The sequence below is a fragment of the Hemiscyllium ocellatum genome, chromosome 7 (genome assembly GCF_020745735.1).
Source record: "Hemiscyllium ocellatum isolate sHemOce1 chromosome 7, sHemOce1.pat.X.cur, whole genome shotgun sequence".
In the NCBI taxonomy this organism is placed as follows: Eukaryota; Metazoa; Chordata; class Chondrichthyes; order Orectolobiformes; family Hemiscylliidae; genus Hemiscyllium; species Hemiscyllium ocellatum.
This window is the reverse complement of record NC_083407.1, coordinates 114371080-114397688: the sequence shown is the minus strand read 5'-3', so window position 1 is coordinate 114397688 and position 26609 is coordinate 114371080. Positions and strand designations below refer to the sequence as shown.

Here is a 26609-nt window from a genome sequence, read left to right as displayed (position 1 = left end):
TCCAAAAAAAGGCATCATCATGAACTACTCAGGAGTAACCAAATTGCCAATGAACTTGCAAAGACCTCCACATTAACTGAGGGAGATTGGTGCAAATGCTGGGAGATTAGGGTGGCATGGTGGCTCAGTGGTCAGCACTGCTGCCTCATAGCACAAGGGTCCCAGGTTCAATTCCAGCCTCAGGTGACTGTCTGTGTGGAGTTTGCACATTCTCCCCGTGTCTGCGTGGGTTTCCTCTGGGCGCTCTGGTTTCCTCCCACAATCCAAAGATGTGAATTGGCCATGCTAAATTGCCCATTAGTCAGAGGGAAATGAGTCTGGGTGGGTTACTCTTTGGAGGGTCAGTGTGGACTTGTTGGGTCGAAGGGCCTGTTTCCACACTGTAGGAAATCTAATCATTATCATCATCAGTTGTCCAGCATTGGAAGCACAATGGGATGGGCTCCTGGAAATTTGGACTGTGGCTTTCAACCCCATGATTCTTTTGCTATCAGGCTGCAGCTTTAATGCTGCAGATTCTCACCTCTTGCTCTCCCTCATATGAAGAATAGATGGTTTGGGGTCAAAAAGGGGCCATTCAGTCCTTTGAGCCTGTTCTACCATTCAGTGGCAGATGTGCATATTACTTCCATTTAATCACCATTCTCCTGAGTACTCTTGCAAAATAAAAGTCAATCAATCTTGGCATTGAAATTTTCTGCTTTCTGTCTCATTCCATTGTTATAAATAAATTGCTTCTGATTCCATGTATTGTACTTCCATTTTGGTTAGCAGTCTCTTATTTAGCATCTATCAACTGTATTCTACTAGTCCATGTTACTAATTGTGTACCATGCTAGGGACCTCCTCATAATTCAGCTATAATTAATAGACGTGATTTATGTGTTACAATTCTATTTTCATTCTTTCTTATCAAACAGTCATAGAGATGTACAGCATGGAAACATACCCTTCGGTCCAACTTGTACATGTCGACCAGATATCCCAACCCAATCTAGTCCCACCTGCCAACACCCAGTCCATTTAAACCCTTCCTATTCATATACCCATCCAGATGCCTTTGAAATGTTGCATTTTGTACCAGCCTCCACCACTTCCTCTGGCAGCTCATTCCATACACACACCCCTTGGGTCTCTTTTATATCTTTCTCCTCTCACCCTAAACCTATGCCCTCTCGTTCTGGACTCCCCCAACCGCAGGCAAAAGACTTTGTCAATTTATCCTCTCCATGCCCCTCATGATTTTAAAGTTTTATAAAATCACCCCTCAGCCTCTGACGCTCCAGGGAAAACAGCCCCAGCCTGTTCAATCTCTCCCTATAGCTCAAATCCTCCAACCCTGGCAACATCCTTGTAAATCTTTTCTGAACCCTTTCAAGTTTCACAACATCTTCCCAATAGGAAGAAGACCAGAGTTGCATGCAATATTCCAGCAGTGGCCTAACCAATGTCCTGTACAGCCGCAACATGACCTCTCAACACCTGTACTCAATACACTGACCAATAAAGGAAAGCATACCAAGTGTTTTCTTCACTATCCTATCTACCTGCGACTCCACTTTCAAGGAGCTATGAACCTGCACTCCAAGGTCTCGTTGTTCAGCAATACTCCCTAGGACTTTAAGTGTATAAGTCCTGCTAAGATTTGCTTTCCCAAAATGCAGCACCTCGCATTTAACTACATTAACTCCATCTGCCACTTCTTAGCCCATTGGCCCATCTGATCAAGATCCTGTTGTAATCTGAGGTAACCTTCTTTGCTGTTGACTACACCTCCAATTTTGGTGTCATCTGCAAACTTAGTAATCCTCATATACTTATGCTCATATCCAAATCATTTATATAAATAACATAGAGCAGTGAACCCAGCACCAATCCTTGTGGCACTCCACTGGTCACAGGCCTCCAGTCTGAAAAACAACCCTCCACCACCACCCTCTGTTTTCTACCTTTAAGCTAGTTCTGTATCCAAATGGCTAGTCCTCCCTGTATTCCATGAGATCTCACCTTGCTTTGGAGTCACACCAGTCTCCCATGGGGAACCTTGTCGAATGCTTTACTGAAGTCCATATAGATCACATCTACCACTCTGCCCTCATCAATCTTCTTTGTTACTTCTTCAACAAACTCAATCAAATTTGTGAGACACGATTTCCCACGCACAAAGCCATACTGACTATCCCTAATCCGTCCTGGCCTTTCCAAATCCATGTAAATCCTGTCCCTCAGGATTCCCTTCAACAACTTGCCCACCACTGACATCAGACTCAATGGTCTATAGTTCCCTGGCTTTACCTTACTACCTTTCTTAAACAGTGGCACCATATAAGCCAACCTCCAGTTGTCTGGTACCTCACCTGTGACTATTGATGATACAAGTATCTCAGTAAGAGGTCCAGCAATCACTTCTTTAGCTTCCCACAGAGTTCTCGGGTACACCTGATCAGGTCCTGGGATTTATCCACTCTTATGCATTCAAGACATCCAGCACCACCTCCTCTGTAATATGGACATTTTATAAGATGTCACCATCTATTTCCCTACACTCTATATCTTCCATGTCCTTTTCCACAATAAATACTCGTTTAGTACCTCCCATTTATCCTGCGGCTCCACACAAAGGCCACCTTGCTGATCTTTGAGGGACCCTGTTCTCTCCCTAGTTACCCTTTTGTCCTTAATGCATTTGTTAAAACCCTTTGGATTCTCCTTAACTCTATTTGCCAAAGCTATCTCATGTCCCCTTTTTGCCCTCCTGATTTCCCTCTTAAGTATACTTCTACTGCCTTTATACTCTTCCAAGGATTCACTCGATCTATCCTGTCTATACCTGACATATGCTTCCTTCTTTTTCTTAACCAAACCCTCAATTTCTTTAGTCATCCAGCATTCCCTATACCTACCAGCCTTCCCTTTCACCCTGACAGGAATATACTTTCTCTGGATTCTTTTTATCTCATTTCTGAAGGCTTCCCATTTTCCAGCCGTCCCTTTACCTGCGAACATCTGCCTCCAATCAGCTTTCGAAGGTTCTTGCCTAATACCGTCAAAATTGGCCTTTCTCCAATTTAGAACTTCAACTTTTAGATCTGGTCTATCCTTTTCCATCATTATTTTAAAACTAATAGAATTATGGCCGCTGGTCCAAAATGCTCCCCCACTGACACCTCAGTCACCTGCCCTGCCTTATTTCCCAAGAGTAGGTCAAGTTTTGCACTTTCTCGAGTAGGTACATCCACATTCTGAATCAGAAAATTTTCTTGAACACACTGAACAAGTTCCTCTCCATCTAAACCCTTCACACGGTGGCAGTCCCAGTCAATGTTTGGAAAGTTAAAATCCCCTACCATAACCACACTATTATTCTTACAGATAACTGAGATCTCCTTACAAGTTTGTTTCTCAATTTCCCTCTGACTATAAATACAATCCCAATAAGGTGATCATCCCCTTCTTATTTCTCAGTTCCACCCAAATAACTTCTCTGGATATATTTCTGGGAATATCCTCCCTCAGTACAGAAGTACTGGTATCCCTGATCAAGGATGCCACTCCCCCTCCTCTCTTGCCTCCCTTTCTATCCTTCCTGTAGCATTTATATCCTGGAACATTAAGCTGCCAGTCCTGCCCATCACTGAGCCACGTTTCCATAATTGCTATGATATCCCAGTCCAATTTTCTGAATCATGCCCTGAGTTCATCTGCCTTCCCTGTTAGGCCCCTTGCATTGAAATAAATGCAGTTTAATACAGCAGTTCTACATTGTTCTCTGCTTTATCCCTGCCAGCCCTAACTGTTTGACTCGCTTTTGTGCTTAACTGTACCAGTCTCAGATTGATCTCTTTTCTCACTATCTCCCTGGGTCGCAGCCCCCACCTTACTAGTTAGAACCTAGAACATAGAACAATACAGCACAGAACAGGCCCTTTGGCCCACGATGTTGTGCCGAACATTTGTCCTAGCTTAAACACCTATCCATGTACCTATCCAATTGCCGCTTAAAGATCATCAATGATTCTGACTCTGCCACTCCCACAGGCAGCGCACTCCATGCCCCCATCACTCTCTGGGTAAAGAACCTACCCCATATACCTTCCACCCTTCACCTTAAATTTATGTCCTCTTGTAACACTCTGTTGTATCCGGGGAAAATGTCTCTGACTGTCTACTCTATCTATTCCACTGATCATCTTATAAACCTCTATCAAGTCACCCCTCATCCTTCGCCGTTCCAATGAGAAAAAGCCTAGCACTCTCAACCTATCCTCGTACGACCTATTCTCCATTCCAGGCAACATCCTGGTAAATCTCCCCTGCACCCTTTCCAAAGCGTCCACATCTTTCCTAAACTGAGGTGACCAGAACTGCACACAGTACTCCAAATGTTTCCTTACCAAGGTCCTGTACAGCTGCAACATCACCTCACGACTCTTGAATTCAATCCCTCTGCTAATGAACGTTAATACACCATAGGCCTTCTTACAAGCTCTATCTACCTGAGTGGCAACTTGCAAAGAGCTATGAACATAGACCCCAAGATCCCTCTGCTCTTCCCGCTTACTAAGAACCCTATCGTTAACCCTGTATTCCGCATTCTCATTTGTCCTTCCAACACACTTACTGCACAGTAGCAACCACTTGGCCTACTCTAGCCATGTACTCTCTGTAGAACATCCCAGTCAGCCTCATAACCCTGCACCATCCCTGTTCCCCTCAAGTTTATTTCCTTCCAGTGTCCATCCAATTTCCTTTAGAACATAAGAACTAGGCCCAGGAGTCAGCAATTCGGCCCCTCAAACCTTTTATCACTTAATATGAACCAGACTGATCTTAACTCCACTTTCCTGCCTACTCTCCTTAACTCTTCAACCCATTACAAATTAAAAATCTGTCTAACTCCTCCTTAAATATACTCAATGGCCCAGCATCGTCTGCATTTAGGGGTTTCTCTCCATTTAGATATTAAGTTGCCATTCTATTCCTCTGACCAAAATGGATAATTTCACACTTATCCAAAGCAGATGGAGTACAATGTTGTTAATTGGAAGGTCATTTTTGATAAGAATAACAACAAAATGGACTATTATTTAACAGTGAAAAATTGCAACACGCTGCGGCACAGAGGTACCTGTGTCTCCTTGTGCATGAATCACAAAAAACTGCTTTGCAGGTGCTACAAGTAATTAAGAGCGCAAATGGAATATTGTCCTTCATTGCTGGAGGGATGGAGTTTAAAAACAGGAAGGTTATGTTGCAGCTGTGCAGGCTGCTGGTGAGATCACACCTGGAGTACTGTGTACAGTTTTAGTCTCTTTACTTGAGAAAGGATGTACTGGTACTGGACAGGGTGCCAGAGGAGGTTCACTAGGTTAATTCCAGGGGATTGGGTTATGACAACAGATTGAGTAGACTGGGATTATACTCATTGGAATTTAGAGGAATGAGGGAGGATCTTTTAGAAACATATAAAATTATGATGGGAAGAGATAATATTCAGGGAGGTTGTTTCCACTTATGTGTCAAACTAGAACTGGAGTGGGGGGGGTGGCGGGGGGGGGGGGTTGGGGAAGGGGTATAGCCTCAAAATAAGGGGAAACAGATTTAGCCCTGAATTGAGGAAGAACATCTTCTCCCAAAGGGTTGTGAATCCGTAGAATATCCTGCCCAGTGAAGTAGTTGAGGCTACCTCGTGGAATGTTTTTAAGACAAAGATAGATTTTTGATCAGTAAAGGAATTAAGGGTTATGGTGAGGAGGCGGACAAGTGGATCTGAGTCCTTGAAGAAGATCATCCATGGTCTTTTTGAATGGCAGAGCAGGCTCAAGGGATCAGATGGCCTACTCCTGCTCCTTTTCCTTACATTCTTATGTTAAGCTTTAGTTGCCAAACTTTGGCCAACTCTCCTAACTTATCCAAATCCATTTGTAAATTCCTTATTTCATCATTGCAACTTAATTTCCCCATTTCTGTTTCATTAGGAAATTTGGCTATAGCACTTTCTATCCTTGCATCCAAGTCATTAATACAGATTGTAAATTGTTAAGGCCCATGGATGAAACTCTGTGGCCAACCAGAAAAAGAGACATTTATCCCAACTCTCCTCTTTCTGTTGGTTGGGCAATCTTCTATCCAAGCTAATAAATTACTCGTGACCCCTTGTGATCTTACCTTGTTCATTAACCTTTAGTGCAGCATCTTATCAAATGCCTTCTGAAAGTCCAGATACACTATGTTTACAGGATTCCAATTATTCAAGTTGCTTGTTATATCATCAAAGAACGCTGCCTAAAGAATCAAATATGACTTACCCTTCATAAAAACATGCTGGCTCTGATTGGTTGTATTTTGACTTCTCACATTTTCTGTTAATACTTCCTTGATAATAAATTCTAACAATTTTTCAACAACGCATTAAATTAATTGGTCTGTAGTTTCCTACTTTCTACCTGTCTCACTTTTTGACTAAAGGTGTTATATTTGCATTTCTATAATCTATTGGAATCCTTCCCACATCCAGGGAGTTTGGAAATATTATAACCAATGAATCCACTATATCTGCTGCTACTTTCCTTAAGATCTTAGAATCTAAGCCATCAGGGCCTGGGGGCTTGTCTGCCTTTAATCCCATTAGTTTGCTCAGTATTTTTTCCTGTATGATTATGATTGTTCTAGGTTTATTCCTTTCTATAAGCTGTGCATTATCTGTCACTATTGAGATGGTACTAGTGTCCCGGACTGTTAAAACTGAAGCAAAATATTACCAATGATGAAAACAGAAATTTACAAATGGATGTAAATAGATTAGGTGAATGGGTCATTTCTGTGTTCCCCACTATTGACACCTCCAAAGGGCACATTCATTTTAGCTACTCTCTTCCCTTTTATATCTTTCTAGAAGCCTTTACTGTCTGTCTTTATATTTTGCACTAGTTTTCTTCCATAATTTGCCTTTACTTTTTTTATGACTTTCTTAGTAACCCTTTGTTGCTATTTAAAAGTTTCCCAGTCTTCCGATCTGCCTTTCTAATCACTTTTGAAATCATTCATTGTCTTTGCTTCCTCTGCACTCATTGGCCTTGCAGTCATGTTAGCAAATATATAAATTGCCCGTAAAATTCGACAGTATCTGTCAGGAAACTGTTTCAAGTCTGATGACTCTTTATCAGAACAGTGGTCCTATTAAGCTTCTTGGGTGTTGCTAACCAGAGGAATGAGACCATTAAACAAGTACTTGTGTCTGACTTGATGGTAAAAGATATAATCATTGAGAACAAAAGATCTAATGAGATTGAGGAATGTGGAGGAAATAATGAAGCTAAAAGCTGATAAATGTGATGTCTAACATCCCAGGTTTTAATAGAGGCATTTTACAGTATGTACAATTCTTTTAGAGGTATGGACATATATAGATTTTGGAAAGGTATACACAAATCTTGTGAGGCATGCATACAACTAGTTGTGGTAAGTCTTGTAAGGTATGTATAGATCCTGTCGGGTTGTAAAGGTTTTATAGGTGACATTTAGATCCTGTTGGGCTATGTATGAGTCCTGTAGGCTATGTATATATCTTGTAAGGATATGTATGGGTCTGTAGGCGTATCTATCTTGTAGATATTCATAGAGTATATAGGTTCTGTAGAGTATGTGTACATCTTACAGAGCCATGTACAAGTTTTAGAACGTACAGGAATCATAGAGCTTTGTATAAACCTTATAAGGTATGTATGCATGTTGTAAGGCTCTGTATAAGTATGCAGAAGGAAATGTAAAGATTTTGTAGAGCTATGTATAGGTCTGGTGTGTTAGAGCTATATGCCAGTTCTGTAAGGCCTTATGTACATAAGTTGTGGAATATGTACAGATCTTAAAGAAAATGTGTGGATCATATTGCTATATGTATGTCATCTTAGGACATACAGATCTTTTAGGTCTTGTGGGGTGTGATAGATCATACAAAGTATATGAACAAGGCTTTCAGTGTTTGCCTAGATTTTCCATGGATGTGCAAGTGTTGCAGGCCAGGTACTGATCTTCTAGGGTATCTCTATATCTTCCAAGGCTATATACTGGTCTTGTAGCAGGTTCAAACACATCCAACAAACAACTGCAGGAGCAATGCTCTGAAAGCTAGTGCTTCCTGGTGTGTTGTGAGATTTTTTTAAAGCATATTAGAAGTTCCTGCTGAGGTACACACAGGTCTTGAATAGCTACGAATAGGTCCTGTAGGATATACACAAAATTTTGTATTGAACTAAATATTTCTTTGGACATTTCCCACTGTTCATCCACAGTTGTACCTGTTCATAGCTCTGCCCAGTTTACTGTTGTCAACGTTTGTCTCATCCCTCCAAATTCCAATTACTAAAATTTAAAAGTTTTGGTTCACAAATCACTATTCTTCCTTCCCTTACATTATTCAAAGGTTACCATTGATTGCATTAAGGAAAGACTGGGAGTTTGAGGAGTGGTTTAAGGAAAAACTGGAAATTTAGGGAGGATCATATTTTAAGGAGGGAGGATAGTTTAAAGAGAGACTTGAAGTTCAACGAGAGAAAGATGGCTTAAGGAAAGACTGGGGGTTTAAGGAGGGTCGGGATTTATGGAGAAACTGGGATTGCAAGAGGGGGAGGACAGTTTAAAGGAGAGACTGGGAGTTTGAGGAGAGTTATTCAGCTCATCTGAACAACAGTGCAACCACTGATGTGAGGCAAAGAGACAAAGCAACGAGTTGTGCAGTTGCCTACAGGGATATTTCGGGTCTGCAAAGGCAGAGTTTCATCAAAATTACTTAGCTTCGCCCAGAGATGCAGCAGCCAGTGAGGTGAAGAGTATCCCTGGAGCAGGAGGCAAGCTGCGCACGCGCGTCCGCCGCCGTTTCCCTGGCGACGGGCCCGGGCCCAGGCCAAGGCCTCGCTGCTGGGCCTCTCCTGCGGGACATGTACGAATGGATCCGCGGCAACATCGCTTCTTTCCTATCCGGCGCGTCGGCAACTCCGCATGCCAGTGTTCCTAGCCGGAGCAGCGGGGTCCCCGTCAAGCGCAGCTATCAGAGGTGGGTCGGGTCCTCTCACACTCAAACACTGCTACAGCCCCCCTCACACACACACACACACACACACACACTGCTACAGCCCCTCTCACACACACACACTGCTACAGCCCCTCTCATACACACACACACTGCTACAGCCCCCCTCACACACACACACTGCTACAGCCTCTCTCATACACACACACACTGCTACAGCCCCCCTCTCACACACACACACTGCTACAGCCCCTCTCATACACACACACACACTGCTACAGCCCCTCTCATACACACACACACTGCTACAGCCCCTCACATACACACACACACTGCTACAGCCCCCCTCATACACACACACACACTGCTACAGCCCCTCTCATACACACACACACTGCTACAGCCCCCCTCACACACACACTGCTACAGCCCCCCTCACACACACACTGCTACAGCCCCTCTCTCTCACACACACTGCTACAGCCCCCCTCATACACACACACACACACTGCTACAGCCCCTCTCATACACACACACACTGCTACAGCCCCTCACATACACACACAGCTACAGCCCCCCTCACAAACACTGCTACAGCCCCTCTCATACACACACACACTGCTACAGCCCCTCTCATACACACACACACTGCTACAGCCCCCCTCACACACACACACTGCTACAGCCCCCCTGATACACACACACACACTGCTACAGCCCCCCTCACACACACACACACTGCTACAGCCCCCCTCATACACACACTGCTACAGCCCCTCTCTCACACACACTGCTACAGCCCCCCTCTCACACACACACTGCTACAGCCCCTCTCATACACACACACACTGCTACAGCCCCTCTCATACACACACACACTGCTACAGCCCCCTCACACACACACACTGCTACAGCCCCCCTGATACACACACACACTGCTACAGCCCCCCTCATACACACACTGCTACAGCCCCCCTCACACACACACACACACTGCTACAGCCCCCCTCATACACACACTGCTACAGCCCCTCTCACACACACACTGCTACAGCCCACCTCACACACACACACTGCTACAGCCCCTCTCATACACACACACACACACACACTGCTACAGCCCCTCTCATACACACACACACTGCTACAGCCCCCCTCACACACACACTGCTACAGCCCCTCTCTCTCACACACACTGCTACAGCCCCCCTCATACACACACACACACACTGCTACAGCCCCCCTCACACACACACACACTGCTACAGCCCCTCACATACACACACAGCTACAGCCCCCCTCACAAACACTGCTACAGCCCCTCTCATACACACACACACTGCTACAGCCCCTCTCATACACACACACACTGCTACAGCCCCCCTCACACACACACACTGCTACAGCCCCCCTGATACACACACACACACTGCTACAGCCCCCCTCACACACACACACACTGCTACAGCCCCCCTCATACACACACTGCTACAGCCCCTCTCTCACACACACTGCTACAGCCCCCCTCTCACACACACACTGCTACAGCCCCTCTCATACACACACACACTGCTACAGCCCCTCTCATACACACACACACTGCTACAGCCCCCTCACACACACACACTGCTACAGCCCCCCTGATACACACACACACTGCTACAGCCCCCCTCATACACACACTGCTACAGCCCCCCTCACACACACACACACTGCTACAGCCCCCCTCATACACACACTGCTACAGCCCCTCTCACACACACACTGCTACAGCCCACCTCACACACACACACTGCTACAGCCCCTCTCATACACACACACACACTGCTACAGCCCCTCTCATACACACACACACTGCTACAGCCCCCCTCACACACACACTGCTACAGCCCCTCTCTCTCACACACACTGCTACAGCCCCCCTCATACACACACACACACACTGCTACAGCCCCTCTCATACACACACACACTGCTACAGCCCCTCACATACACACACAGCTACAGCCCCCCTCACAAACACTGCTACAGCCCCTCTCATACACACACACACACTGCTACAGCCCCTCTCATACACACACACACTGCTACAGCCCCCCTCACACACACACACTGCTACAGCCCCCCTGATACACACACACACACTGCTACAGCCCCCCTCACACACACACACACTGCTACAGCCCCCCTCATACACACACTGCTACAGCCCCTCTCTCACACACACTGCTACAGCCCCTCTCTCACACACACTGCTACAGCCCCCCTCTCACACACACACTGCTACAGCCCCTCTCATACACACACACACTGCTACAGCCCCTCTCATACACACACACACTGCTACAGCCCCCTCACACACACACACTGCTACAGCCCCCCTGATACACACACACACTGCTACAGCCCCCCTCACACACACACACACTGCTACAGCCCCCCTCACACACACACACACTGCTACAGTCCCTCTCATACACACACACACTGCTACAGCCCCCCTCACACACACACACTGCTACAGCCCCTCTCATACACACACACTGCTACAGCCCCTCTCATACACACACACTGCTACAGCCCCCCTCACACACACACTGCTACAGCCCCCCTCACACACACACACACACACTGCTACAGCCCCCCTCACACACACACACACTGCTACAGCCCCCCTCACACACACACTGCTACAGCCCCCCTCACACACACACACTGCTACAGCCCCCCTCACACACACACTGCTACAGCCCCTCTCACACACACACACACACACACACACACTGCTACAGCCCCTCACACACACACACTGCTACAGCCCCTCACACACACACACACACACACTGCTACAGCCCCCCTCATACACACACTGCTACAGCCCCCATCATACACACACACACTGCTACAGCCCCATCATACACACACACACACTGCTACAGCCCCCCTCACACACACACTGCTACAGCCCCTCACACACACACACACACACACACACACACACACACAGCTACAGCCCCCCTCATACACACACACTGCTACAGCCCCCCTCATACACACACACTGCTACAGCCCCCCTCATACACACACACTGCTACAGCCCCTCTCATACACACACACTGCTACAGCCCCCCTCATACACACACACTGCTACAGCCCCTCTCATACACACTGCTACAGCCCCTCTCATACACACACACTGCTACAGCCCCCCTCACACACACATACTGCTACAGCCCCTCTCATACACACTGCTACAGCCCCTCTCATACACACACACTGCTACAGCCCCTCTCATACACACACACTGCTACATCCCCTCTCATACACACACACTGCTACAGCCCCCCTCATACACACACACACACTGCTACAGCCCCTCTCATACACACACACACTGCTACAGCCCCCCTCATACACACACACACTGCTACAGCCCCTCTCATACACACACACACTGCTACAGCTCCTCTCATACACACACACACACTGCTACAGCCCCTCTCATACACACACACTGCTACAGCCCCCCTCACACACACACTGCTACAGCCCCTCTCATACACACACACTGCTACATCCCCTCTCATACACACTGCTACAGCCCCTCTCATACACACACACTGCTACAGCCCCCCTGATACACACACACACTGCTACAGCCCCCCTCATACACACACTGCTACAGCCCCCCTCACACACACACACACACTGCTACAGCCCCCCTCAGACACACACACTGCTACAGCCCCCCTCATACACACACACTGCTACAGCCCCCCTCACACACACACACACACACTGCTACAGCCCCTCTCATACACACACTGCTACAGCCCCTCTCACACACACACACACACTGCTACAGCCCCCCTCACACACACACACTGCTACAGCCCCCCTGATACACACACACACTGCTACAGCCCCCCTCATACACACACTGCTACAGCCCCCCTCACACACACACACACACTGCTACAGCCCCCCTCATACACACACTGCTACAGCCCCTCTCACACACACACTGCTACAGCCTCCCTCACACACACACACTGCTACAGCCCCTCTCATACACACACACACTGCTACAGCCCCTCTCATACACACACACACTGCTACAGCCCCCCTCACACACACACTGCTACAGCCCCTCTCTCTCACACACACTGCTACAGCCCCCCTCATACACACACACACACTGCTACAGCCCCTCTCATACACACACACACTGCTACAGCCCCTCACATACACACACAGCTACAGCCCCCCTCACACACACTGCTACAGCCCCCCTCACACACACTGCTACAGCCCCTCTCATACACACACACACTGCTACAGCCCCTCTCATACACACACACTGCTACAGCCCCCCTCACACACACACACTGCTACAGCCCCCCTGATACACACACACACACTGCTACAGCCCCCCTCACACACACACACACACTGCTACAGCCCCCCTCATACACACACTGCTACAGCCCCTCTCACACACACACTGCTACAGCCCCCCTAACACACACACACACTGCTACAGCCCCTCTCATACACACACACACTGCTACAGCCCCTCTCATACACACACACACTGCTACAGCCCCCTCACACACACACACTGCTACAGCCCCCCTGATACACACACACACTGCTACAGCCCCCCTCACACACACACACTGCTACAGTCCCTCTCATACACACACACACTGCTACATCCCCCTCACACACACACACTGCTACAGCCCCTCTCATACACACACACTGCTACAGCCCCTCTCATACACACACACTGCTACAGCCCCCCTCACACACACACACACTGCTACAGCCCCCCTCACACACACACACTGCTACAGCCCCCCTCACACACACACACACTGCTACAGCCCCCCTCACACACACACACACTGCTACAGCCCCCCTCACACACACACTGCTACAGCCCCCCTCACACACACACACTGCTACAGCCCCCCTCACACACACACTGCTACAGCCCCTCACACACACACACACACACACACACTGCTACAGCCCCCCTCATACACACACTGCTACAGCCCCCATCATACACACACACAGCTACAGCCCCCCTCATACACACACACACTGCTACAGCCCCTCTCATACACACACTGCTACAGCCCCCCTCACACACACACTGCTACAGCCCCTCTCATACACACACACACTGCTACAGCCCCCCTCTCACACACACTGCTACAGCCCCCCTCACACACACACTGCTACAGCCCCTCACACACACACACACACACACACTGCTACAGCCCCCCTCACACACACACTGCTACAGCCCCCCTCATACACACATACTGCTACAGCCCCTCTCATACACACTGCTACAGCCCCTCTCATACACACACACTGCTACAGCCCCTCTCATACACACACACTGCTACATCCCCTCTCATACACACTGCTACAGCCCCTCTCATACACACACACTGCTACAGCCCCTCTCATACACACACACTGCTACAGCCCCTCTCATACACACACACTGCTACAGCTCCCCTCATACACACACACTGCTACAGCCCCTCTCATACACACTGCTACAGCCCCTCTCATACACACACACTGCTACAGCCCCCCTCACACACACATACTGCTACAGCCCCTCTCATACACACACACTGCTACAGCCCCTCTCATACACACACACACTGCTACAGCCCCTCTCATACACACACACTGCTACAGCCCCTCTCATACACCCACACACTGCTACAGCCCCTCTCTCTCACACACACACACTGCTACAGCCCCTCTCATACACACACACTGCTACAGCCCCCCTCACACACACACACACACTGCTACAGCCCCCCTCATACACATACACTGCTACAGCCCCCCTCATACACACACACTGCTACAGCCCCCCTCATACATACTGCTACAGCCCCTCTCATACACACACACTGCTACAGCCCCTCTCATACACACACACACTGCTACAGCCCCCCTCATACACACATACACTGCTACAGCCCCTCTCATACACACACACACTGCTACAGCTCCTCTCATACACACACACACACTGCTACAGCCCCTCTCATACACACACACTGCTACAGCCCCCCTCACACACACACTGCTACAGCCCCTCTCATACACACACACTGCTACATCCCCTCTCATACACACTGCTACAGCCCCTCTCATACACACACACTGCTACAGCCCCCTGATACACACACACACTGCTACAGCCCCCCTCATACACACACACACTGCTACAGCCCCTCTCATACACACACACACTGCTACAGCCCCCTCACACACACACACTGCTACAGCCCCCCTGATACACACACACACTGCTACAGCCCCCCTCACACACACACACACTGCTACAGTCCCTCTCATACACACACACACTGCTACAGCCCCCCTCACACACACACACTGCTACAGCCCCTCTCATACACACACACTGCTACAGCCCCTCTCATACACACACACTGCTACAGCCCCCCTCACACACACACTGCTACAGCCCCCCTCACACACACACACACACTGCTACAGCCCCCCTCACACACACACACACTGCTACAGCCCCCCTCACACACACACTGCTACAGCCCCCCTCACACACACACACTGCTACAGCCCCCCTCACACACACACTGCTACAGCCCCTCTCACACACACACACACACACACACTGCTACAGCCCCTCACACACACACACTGCTACAGCCCCTCACACACACACACACACACACTGCTACAGCCCCCCTCATACACACACTGCTACAGCCCCCATCATACACACACACACTGCTACAGCCCCATCATACACACACACACACTGCTACAGCCCCCCTCACACACACACTGCTACAGCCCCTCACACACACACACACACACACACACACACACACAGCTACAGCCCCCCTCATACACACACACTGCTACAGCCCCCCTCATACACACACACTGCTACAGCCCCCCTCATACACACACACTGCTACAGCCCCTCTCATACACACACACTGCTACAGCCCCCCTCATACACACACACTGCTACAGCCCCTCTCATACACACTGCTACAGCCCCTCTCATACACACACACTGCTACAGCCCCCCTCACACACACATACTGCTACAGCCCCTCTCATACACACTGCTACAGCCCCTCTCATACACACACACTGCTACAGCCCCTCTCATACACACACACTGCTACATCCCCTCTCATACACACACACTGCTACAGCCCCCCTCATACACACACACACACTGCTACAGCCCCTCTCATACACACACACACTGCTACAGCCCCCCTCATACACACACACACTGCTACAGCCCCTCTCATACACACACACACTGCTACAGCTCCTCTCATACACACACACACACTGCTACAGCCCCTCTCATACACACACACTGCTACAGCCCCCCTCACACACACACTGCTACAGCCCCTCTCATACACACACACTGCTACATCCCCTCTCATACACACTGCTACAGCCCCTCTCATACACACACACTGCTACAGCCCCCCTGATACACACACACACTGCTACAGCCCCCCTCATACACACACTGCTACAGCCCCCCTCACACACACACACACACTGCTACAGCCCCCCTCAGACACACACACTGCTACAGCCCCCCTCATACACACACACTGCTACAGCCCCCCTCACACACACACACACACACTGCTACAGCCCCTCTCATACACACACTGCTACAGCCCCTCTCACACACACACACACACTGCTACAGCCCCCCTCACACACACACACTGCTACAGCCCCCCTGATACACACACACACTGCTACAGCCCCCCTCATACACACACTGCTACAGCCCCCCTCACACACACACTCACACTGCTACAGCCCCCCTCATACACACACTGCTACAGCCCCTCTCACACACACACTGCTACAGCCTCCCTCACACACACACACTGCTACAGCCCCTCTCATACACACACACACTGCTACAGCCCCCCTCACACACACACTGCTACAGCCCCTCTCTCTCACACACACTGCTACAGCCCCCCTCATACACACACACACACTGCTACAGCCCCTCTCATACACACACACACTGCTACAGCCCCTCACATACACACACAGCTACAGCCCCCCTCACACACACTGCTACAGCCCCCCTCACACACACTGCTACAGCCCCTCTCATACACACACACACTGCTACAGCCCCTCTCATACACACACACTGCTACAGCCCCCCTCACACACACACACTGCTACAGCCCCCCTGATACACACACACACACTGCTACAGCCCCCCTCACACACACACACACTGCTACAGCCCCCCTCATACACACACTGCTACAGCCCCTCTCACACACACACTGCTACAGCCCCCCTAACACACACACACACTGCTACAGCCCCTCTCATACACACACACACTGCTACAGCCCCTCTCATACACACACACACTGCTACAGCCCCCTCACACACACACACTGCTACAGCCCCCCTGATACACACACACACTGCTACAGCCCCCCTCACACACACACACACTGCTACAGTCCCTCTCATACACACACACACTGCTACATCCCCTCACACACACACACTGCTACAGCCCCTCTCATACACACACACTGCTACAGCCCCTCTCATACACACACACTGCTACAGCCCCCCTCACACACACACACACTGCTACAGCCCCCCTCACACACACACACTGCTACAGCCCCCCTCACACACACACACACTGCTACAGCCCCCCTCACACACACACACACTGCTACAGCCCCCCTCACACACACACTGCTACAGCCCCCCTCACACACACACACTGCTACAGCCCCCCTCACACACACACTGCTACAGCCCCTCACACACACACACACACACACACACACACACACACACTGCTACAGCCCCTCACACACACACACTGCTACAGCCCCTCACACACACACACACACACACACACACACACTGCTACAGCCCCCCTCATACACACACTGCTACAGCCCCCATCATACACACACACAGCTACAGCCCCCCTCATACACACACACACTGCTACAGCCCCTCTCATACACACACTGCTACAGCCCCCCTCACACACACACTGCTACAGCCCCTCTCATACACACACACACTGCTACAGCCCCCCTCTCACACACACTGCTACAGCCCCCCTCACACACACACTGCTACAGCCCCTCACACACACACACACACACACACACTGCTACAGCCCCCCTCACACACACACTGCTACAGCCCCCCTCATACACACATACTGCTACAGCCCCTCTCATACACACTGCTACAGCCCCTCTCATACACACACACTGCTACAGCCCCTCTCATACACACACACTGCTACATCCCCTCTCATACACACTGCTACAGCCCCTCTCATACACACACACTGCTACAGCCCCTCTCATACACACACACTGCTACAGCCCCTCTCATACACACACACTGCTACAGCTCCCCTCATACACACACACTGCTACAGCCCCTCTCATACACACTGCTACAGCCCCTCTCATACACACACACTGCTACAGCCCCCCTCACACACACATACTGCTACAGCCCCTCTCATACACACTGCTACAGCCCCTCTCATACACACACACTGCTACAGCCCCTCTCATACACACACACACTGCTACAGCCCCCCTCATACACACACACTGCTACAGCCCCTCTCATACACCCACACACTGCTACAGCCCCTCTCTCTCACACACACACACTGCTACAGCCCCTCTCATACACACACACTGCTACAGCCCCCCTCACACACACACACACACTGCTACAGCCCCCCTCATACACATACACTGCTACAGCCCCCCTCATACACACACACTGCTACAGCCCCCCTCATACATACTGCTACAGCCCCTCTCATACACACACACTGCTACAGCCCCTCTCATACACACACACACTGCTACAGCCCCCCTCATACACACATACACTGCTACAGCCCCTCTCATACACACACACACTGCTACAGCTCCTCTCATACACACACACACACTGCTACAGCCCCTCTCATACACACACACTGCTACAGCCCCCCTCACACACACACTGCTACAGCCCCTCTCATACACACACACTGCTACATCCCCTCTCATACACACTGCTACAGCCCCTCTCATACACACACACTGCTACAGCCCCCTGATACACACACACACTGCTACAGCCCCCCTCATACACACACACACTGCTACAGCCCCTCTCATACACACACACACACTGCTACAGCCCCTCTCATACACACACACTGCTACAGCCCCCCTCACACACACACACACACACTGCAACAGCCCCCCTCACACACACACTGCTACAGCCCCCCTCACACACACACACTGCTACAGCCCCTCTCATACACACACACTGCTACAGCCCCCCTCACACACACACTGCTACAGCCCCCCTCACACACACACTGCTACAGCCCCTCACACACACACACACACTGCTACAGCCCCCCTCACACACACACACACACTGCTACAGCCCCCCTCACACACACACTGCTACAGCCCCCCTCACACACACACTGCTACAGCCCCCCTCACACACACACTGCTACAGCCCCTCTCATACACACACACTGCTACAGCCCCTCTCATACACACACACTGCTACAGCCCCTCTCATACACACACACTGCTACAGCTCCCCTCATACACACACACTGCTACAGCCCCTCTCATACACACTGCTACAGCCCCTCTCATACGCACACACTGCTACAGCCCCCCTCACACACACATACTGCTACAGCCCCTCTCATACACACTGCTACAGCCCCTCTCATACACACACACTGCTACAGCCCCTCTCATACACACACACTGCTACAGCCCCTCTCATACACACACACACTGCTACAGCCCCTCTCTCTCACACACACACACTGCTACAGCCCCTCTCATACACACACACTGCTACAGCCCCCCTCACACACACACACACACTGCTACAGCCCCCCTCATACACATACACTGCTACAGCCCCCCTCATACACACACACTGCTACAGCCCCCCTCATACACACTGCTACAGCCCCCCTCATACACACACACTGCTACAGCCCCCCTCATACAAACACACTGCTACAGCCCCCCTCATACAAACACACTGCTACAGCCCCTCTCATACACACTGCTACAGCCCCTCTCATACACACTGCTACAGCCCCTCTCATACACACACACTGCTACAGCCCCCCTCACACACACATACTGCTACAGCCCCTCTCATACACACTGCTACAGCCCCTCTCATACACACACACTGCTACAGCCCCTCTCATACACACTGCTACAGCCCCTCTCATACACACACACACTGCTACAGCCCCTCTCTCTCACACACACACTGCTACAGCCCCTCTCTCACTCACACACACTGCTACAGCCCCTCTCATACACACACTGCTGCAGCCCCTCTCACACACAATGCTACAGCCCCCCTCACACACACACACTGCTACAGCCCCTCTCACATACACACACTGCTACAGCCCCTCTCATACACACACACACACTGCTACAGCCCCTCTCTCTCACACACACTGCTACTGCCCCCTCTCACACACACTGCTACAGCCCCCCTCTCACACACACACACACTGCTACAGCCCCTCTCACATACACACACACACTGCTACAGCCCCCCTCATACACACACACTGCTACAGCCCCCTCACACACACACACACACTGCTACAGCCCCCCTCACACACACACACACACTGCTACAGCCCCCCTCACACACACACACTGCTACAGCCCCCCTCACACACACACACTGCTACAGCCCCCCTCACACACACACACTGCTACAGCCCCCCTCACACATACACTGCCACAGCCCCTCACACACACACACTGCTACAGCCCCTCTCTCACACACACACACACTGCTACAGCCCCCCTCACACACACACACTGCTACAGCCCCCCTCACACACACACACTGCTACAGCCCCCCTCACACACACACACTGCTACAGCCCCTCTCACACACACTGCTACAGCCCCCCTCTCTCACACACACACACACACACACTGCTACAGCCCCTCTCATACACACACACTGCTACAGCCCCTCTCATACACATACACTGCTACAGCCCCTCTCATACACATACACTGCTACAGCCCCCCTCACACACACACACACACACTGCTACAGCCCCTCTCATACACACACCCTGCTACAGCCCCCCTCACACACACACACTGCTACAGCCCCCCTCATACACACACTGCTACAGCCCCTCTCACACACACACACTGCTACAGCCCCCCTCACACACACTGCTACAGCCCCCCTCACACACACACTGCTACAGCCCCTCTCTCTCACACACACTGCTACAGCCCCCCTCACACACACACTGCTACAGCCCCTCTCTCTCACACACACTGCTACAGCCCCCTCTCACACACACTGCTACAGCCCCCCTCTCACACACACTGCTACAGCCCCTCTCATACGCACACACACTGCTACAGCCCCTCTCACATACACACACTGCTACAGCCTCTCTCATACACACACACACTGCTACAGCCCCTCTCATACACACACACACTGCTACAGCCCCTCTCATACACACACACACTGCTACAGCCCCCCTCATACACACACACTGCTACAGCCCCCCTCACACACACACACTGCTACAGCCCCCCTCACACACACACACACATTGCTACAGCCCCCCTCACACACACACACTGCTACAGCCCCCCTCACACACACACACTGCTACAGCCCCCCTCACACACACACACACTGCTACAGCCCCTCTCATATACACACCCTGCTACAGCCCCTCTCATATACACACCCTGCTACAGCCCCCCTCATACACACACACTGCTACAACCCCCCTCACACACACACACACTGCTACAGCCCCCCTCACACACACACACATTGCTACAGCCCCCCTCACACATACACACTGCTACAGCCCCCCTCACACACACACACTGCTACAGCCCCCCTCACACACACACACCCTGCTACAGCCCCTCTCATACACACACCCTGCTACAGCCCCTCTCATATACACACCCTGCTACAGCCCCTCTCACACACACACACTGCTACAGCCCCCCTCACACACACACACTGCTACAGCCCCCCACACACACACACACACTACTACAGCCCCCCTCACACACACTGCTACAGACCCCTCATACACACACACTGCTACAGCCCCCCTCACACACACACACTGCTACAGCCCCTCTCTCACACACACTGCTACAGCCCCCCTCACACACACTGCTACAGCCCCCCTCATACACACACACTGCTACAGCCCCCCTCACACACACTGCTACAGCCCCTCTCATACACACACACTGCTACAGCCCCCCTCACACACACACACTGCTACAGCCCCCCTCTCACACACACACTGCTACAGCCCCCCTCTCACACACACACTGCTACAGCCCCCCTCTCACACACACACTGCTACAGCCCCCCTCTCACACACACACTGCTACAGCCCCCCTCTCACACACACACTGCTACAGCCCCCCTCTCACACACACACTGCTACAGCCCCCCTCTCACACACACACTGCTACAGCCCCCCTCACACACACACACTGCTACAGCCCCCCTCACACACACACACTGCTACAGCCCCCCTCATACACACACACTGCTACAGCCCCCCTCATACACACACACTGCTACAGCCCCTCTCACACACACACACTGCTACAGCCCCTCTCATACACACTGCTACAGCCCCTCTCATACACACACACTGCTACAGCCCCCCTCACACACACTGCTACAGCCCCCCTCATACACACACACTGCTACAACCCCCCTCTCTCACACTGCTACAGCCCCCCTCATACACACACACTGCTACAGCCCCTCTCATACACACACACTGCTACAGCCCCCTCACACACACTGCTACAGCCCCCCTCTCACACACACACTGCTACAGCCCCCCTCACACACACACACTGCTACAGCCCCCCTCACACACACACACACTGCTACAGCCCCCCTCACACACACACACACACTGCTACAGCCCCCCTCATACACACACACTGCTACAACCCCCCTCACACACACACACTGCTACAGCCCCACTCATACACACACTGCTACAGCCCCTCTCATACACACACTGCTACAGCCCCCCTCACACACACTGCTACAGCCCCCCTCACACACACACACACTGCTACAGCCCCCCTCACACACACACACACTGCTGCAGCCCCCCTCACACACACACACACTGCTACAGACCCCCTCATACACACACACTGCTACAGACCCCCTCATACACACACACTGCTACAGCCCCCCTCTCACACACTGCTACAGCCCCTCTCACACACACACACTGCTACAGCCCCTCTCACACACACACACTGCTACAGCCCCCCTACACACACACTGCTACAGCCCCCCTCACACACACACACTGCTACAGCCCCCCTCACACACACACACTGCTACAGCCCCCCTCACACACACACATTGCTACAGCCCCCCTCATACACACACACTGCTACAGCCCCCCTCACACACACTGCTACAGCCCCCCTCACACACACACACACTGCTACAGCCCCCCTCACACACACACACTGCTACAGCCCCCCTCATACACACACACTGCTACAGCCCCTCTCACACACACACACACATACTGCTACAGCCCCTCTCATACACACTGCTACAGCCCCTCTCATACACACACACTGCTACAGCCCCTCTCATACACACTGCTACAGCCCCTCTCATCCACACACACACTGCTACAGCCCCTCTCATACACACACACTGCTACAGCCCCCCTCACACACACATACTGCTACAGCCCCTCTCATACACACTGCTACAGCCCCTCTCATACACACACACACTGCTACAGCCCCTCTCTCACACACACACACACTGCTACAGCCCCTCTCTCACTCACACACACTGCTACAGCCCCTCTCATACACACACTGCTGCAGCCCCTCTCACACACAATGCTACAGCCCCCCTCACACACACTGCTACAGCCCCCCTCACACACACACACTGCTACAGCCCCTCTCACATACACACACTGCTACAGCCCCTCTCATACACACACACACACACTGCTACAGCCCCTCTCTCTCACACACACTGCTACAGCCCCCTCTCACACACACTGCTACAGCCCCCCTCTCACACACACACACACACTGCTACAGCCCCTCTCACATACACACACTGCTACAGCCCCTCTCACATACACACACACACTGCTACAGCCCCCCTCATACACACACACTGCTACAGCCCCCCTCACACACACACACTGCTACAGCCCCCCTCACACACACACACTGCTACAGCCCCCCTCACACACACACACTGCTACAGCCCCCCTCTCACACACACACTGCTACAGCCCCCCCCTCTCACACACACACACACACACACACACTGCTACAGCCCCTCTCATACACATACACTGCTACAGCCCCCCTCACACACACACACTGCTACAGCCCCCCTCACACACACACACTGCTACAGCCCCCCCTCACACACACTGCTACAGCCCCCCTCACACACACACTGCTACAGCCCCTCTCTCTCACACACACTGCTACAGCCCCCTCTCACACACACTGCTACAGCCCCCCTCTCACACACACTGCTACAGCCCCTCTCATACACACACACTGCTACAGCCCCTCTCATACATACACACACTGCTGCAGCCCCTCTCATACACACACACACTGCTACAGCCCCCCTCATACACACACACTGCTACAGCCCCCCCTCACACACACACACTGCTACAGCCCCCCTCACACACACACACACTGCTACAGCCCCCCTCACACACACACACTGCTACAGCCCCCCTCACACACACACACTGCTACAGCCCCCTCACACACACACACACACGCACTGCTACAGCCCCTCTCATACACACACCCTGCTACAGCCCCTCTCATACACACACCCTGCTACAGCCCCCCTCACACACACACACACTGCTACAGCCCCCCTCACACACACACACACACACACACACACTGCTACAGCCTCCCTCACACACACACACTGCTCCAGCCCCTCTCATACACATACACTGCTACAGCCCCCCTCTCACACACACCCTGCTACAGCCCCTCTCATATACACACACTGCTACAGCCCCTCTCTCACACACACACTGCTACAGCCCCCCTCATACACACACACTGCTACAGCCCCTCTCACACACACACACTGCTACAGCCCCCCTCACACACACACACACTGCTACAGCCCCTCTCATACACACACACTGCTACAGCCCCCCTGACACACACTGCTGCAGCCCCCCTGACACACACTGCTGCAGCCCCTCTCATACACACACTCTGCTACAGCCCCCCTCCCACACACTGCTACAGCCCCCCTCATACACACACACTGCTACAGCCCCCCTCACACACACACACTGCTACAGCCCCCCTCACACACACACACACACGCACTGCTACAGCCCCTCTCATACACACACCCTGCTACAGCCCCTCTCATACACACACCCTGCTACAGCCCCCCTCACACACACACTGCTACAGCCCCCCTCACACACACACACACTGCTACAGCCCCCCTCATACACACACACTGCTACAGCCCCCCTCATACACACACACTGCTACAGCCCCTCTCATACACACACACTGCTACAGCCCCTCTCATACACACACACTGCTACAGCCCCCCTCATACATACACACACTGCTACAGCCCCCCTCATACACACACACTGCTACAGCCCCCCTCATACACACACACTGCTACAGCCCCTCTCATACACACACACGGCTACAGCCCCTCTCACACACACACACACACTGCTACAGCCCCCCTCACACACACACACTGCTACAGCCCCCCTCACACACACACACACACTGCTACAGCCCCCCTCACACACACACACTGCTACAGCCCCCCTCATACACACACACTGCTACAGCCCCCCTCATACACACACACTGCTACAGCCCCCCTCATGCACACACACTGCTACAGCCCCCCTCATACACACACACTGCTACAGCCCCTCTCACACACACACACTGCTACAGCCCCTCTCACACACACACACTGCTACAGCCCCCCTCATACACACACTGCTACAGCCCCTCTCATACACACACACTGCTACAGCCCCCATGACACACACTGCTGCAGCCCCCCTGACACACACTGCTGCAGCCCCCCTCATACACACACTCTGCTACAGCCCCCCTCACACACACACACTGCTACAGCCCCTCTCACACACACACACTGCTACAGCCCTCTCATACACACTGCTACAGCCCTCTCATACACACTGCTACAGCCCCTCTCATACACACACACTGCTACAGCCCCCCTCCCCCACACTGCTACAGCCCCCCTCATACACACACACTGCTTCAGCCCCCCTCATACACACACACTGCTACAGCCCCTCTCACTCACACACACTGCT

The 26609-nt window shown here is 51.8% G+C and overlaps 1 protein-coding gene across 1 annotated transcript in view; it reads left to right on the top strand.

Moving 5' to 3' along the window:
* The first annotated feature begins 8872 nt into the window (after window positions 1-8872).
* The window catches only part of senp2 (SUMO specific peptidase 2), a 138626-nt gene continuing 120889 nt past the window's right edge, over window positions 8873-26609 (top strand). The window contains exon 1 of the mRNA XM_060827688.1: window positions 8873-9052. Within this exon, the coding sequence (XP_060683671.1) occupies window positions 8937-9052 (116 nt within the window). The 5' untranslated portion in view covers window positions 8873-8936. The remainder of the gene's footprint in view (window positions 9053-26609) is intronic.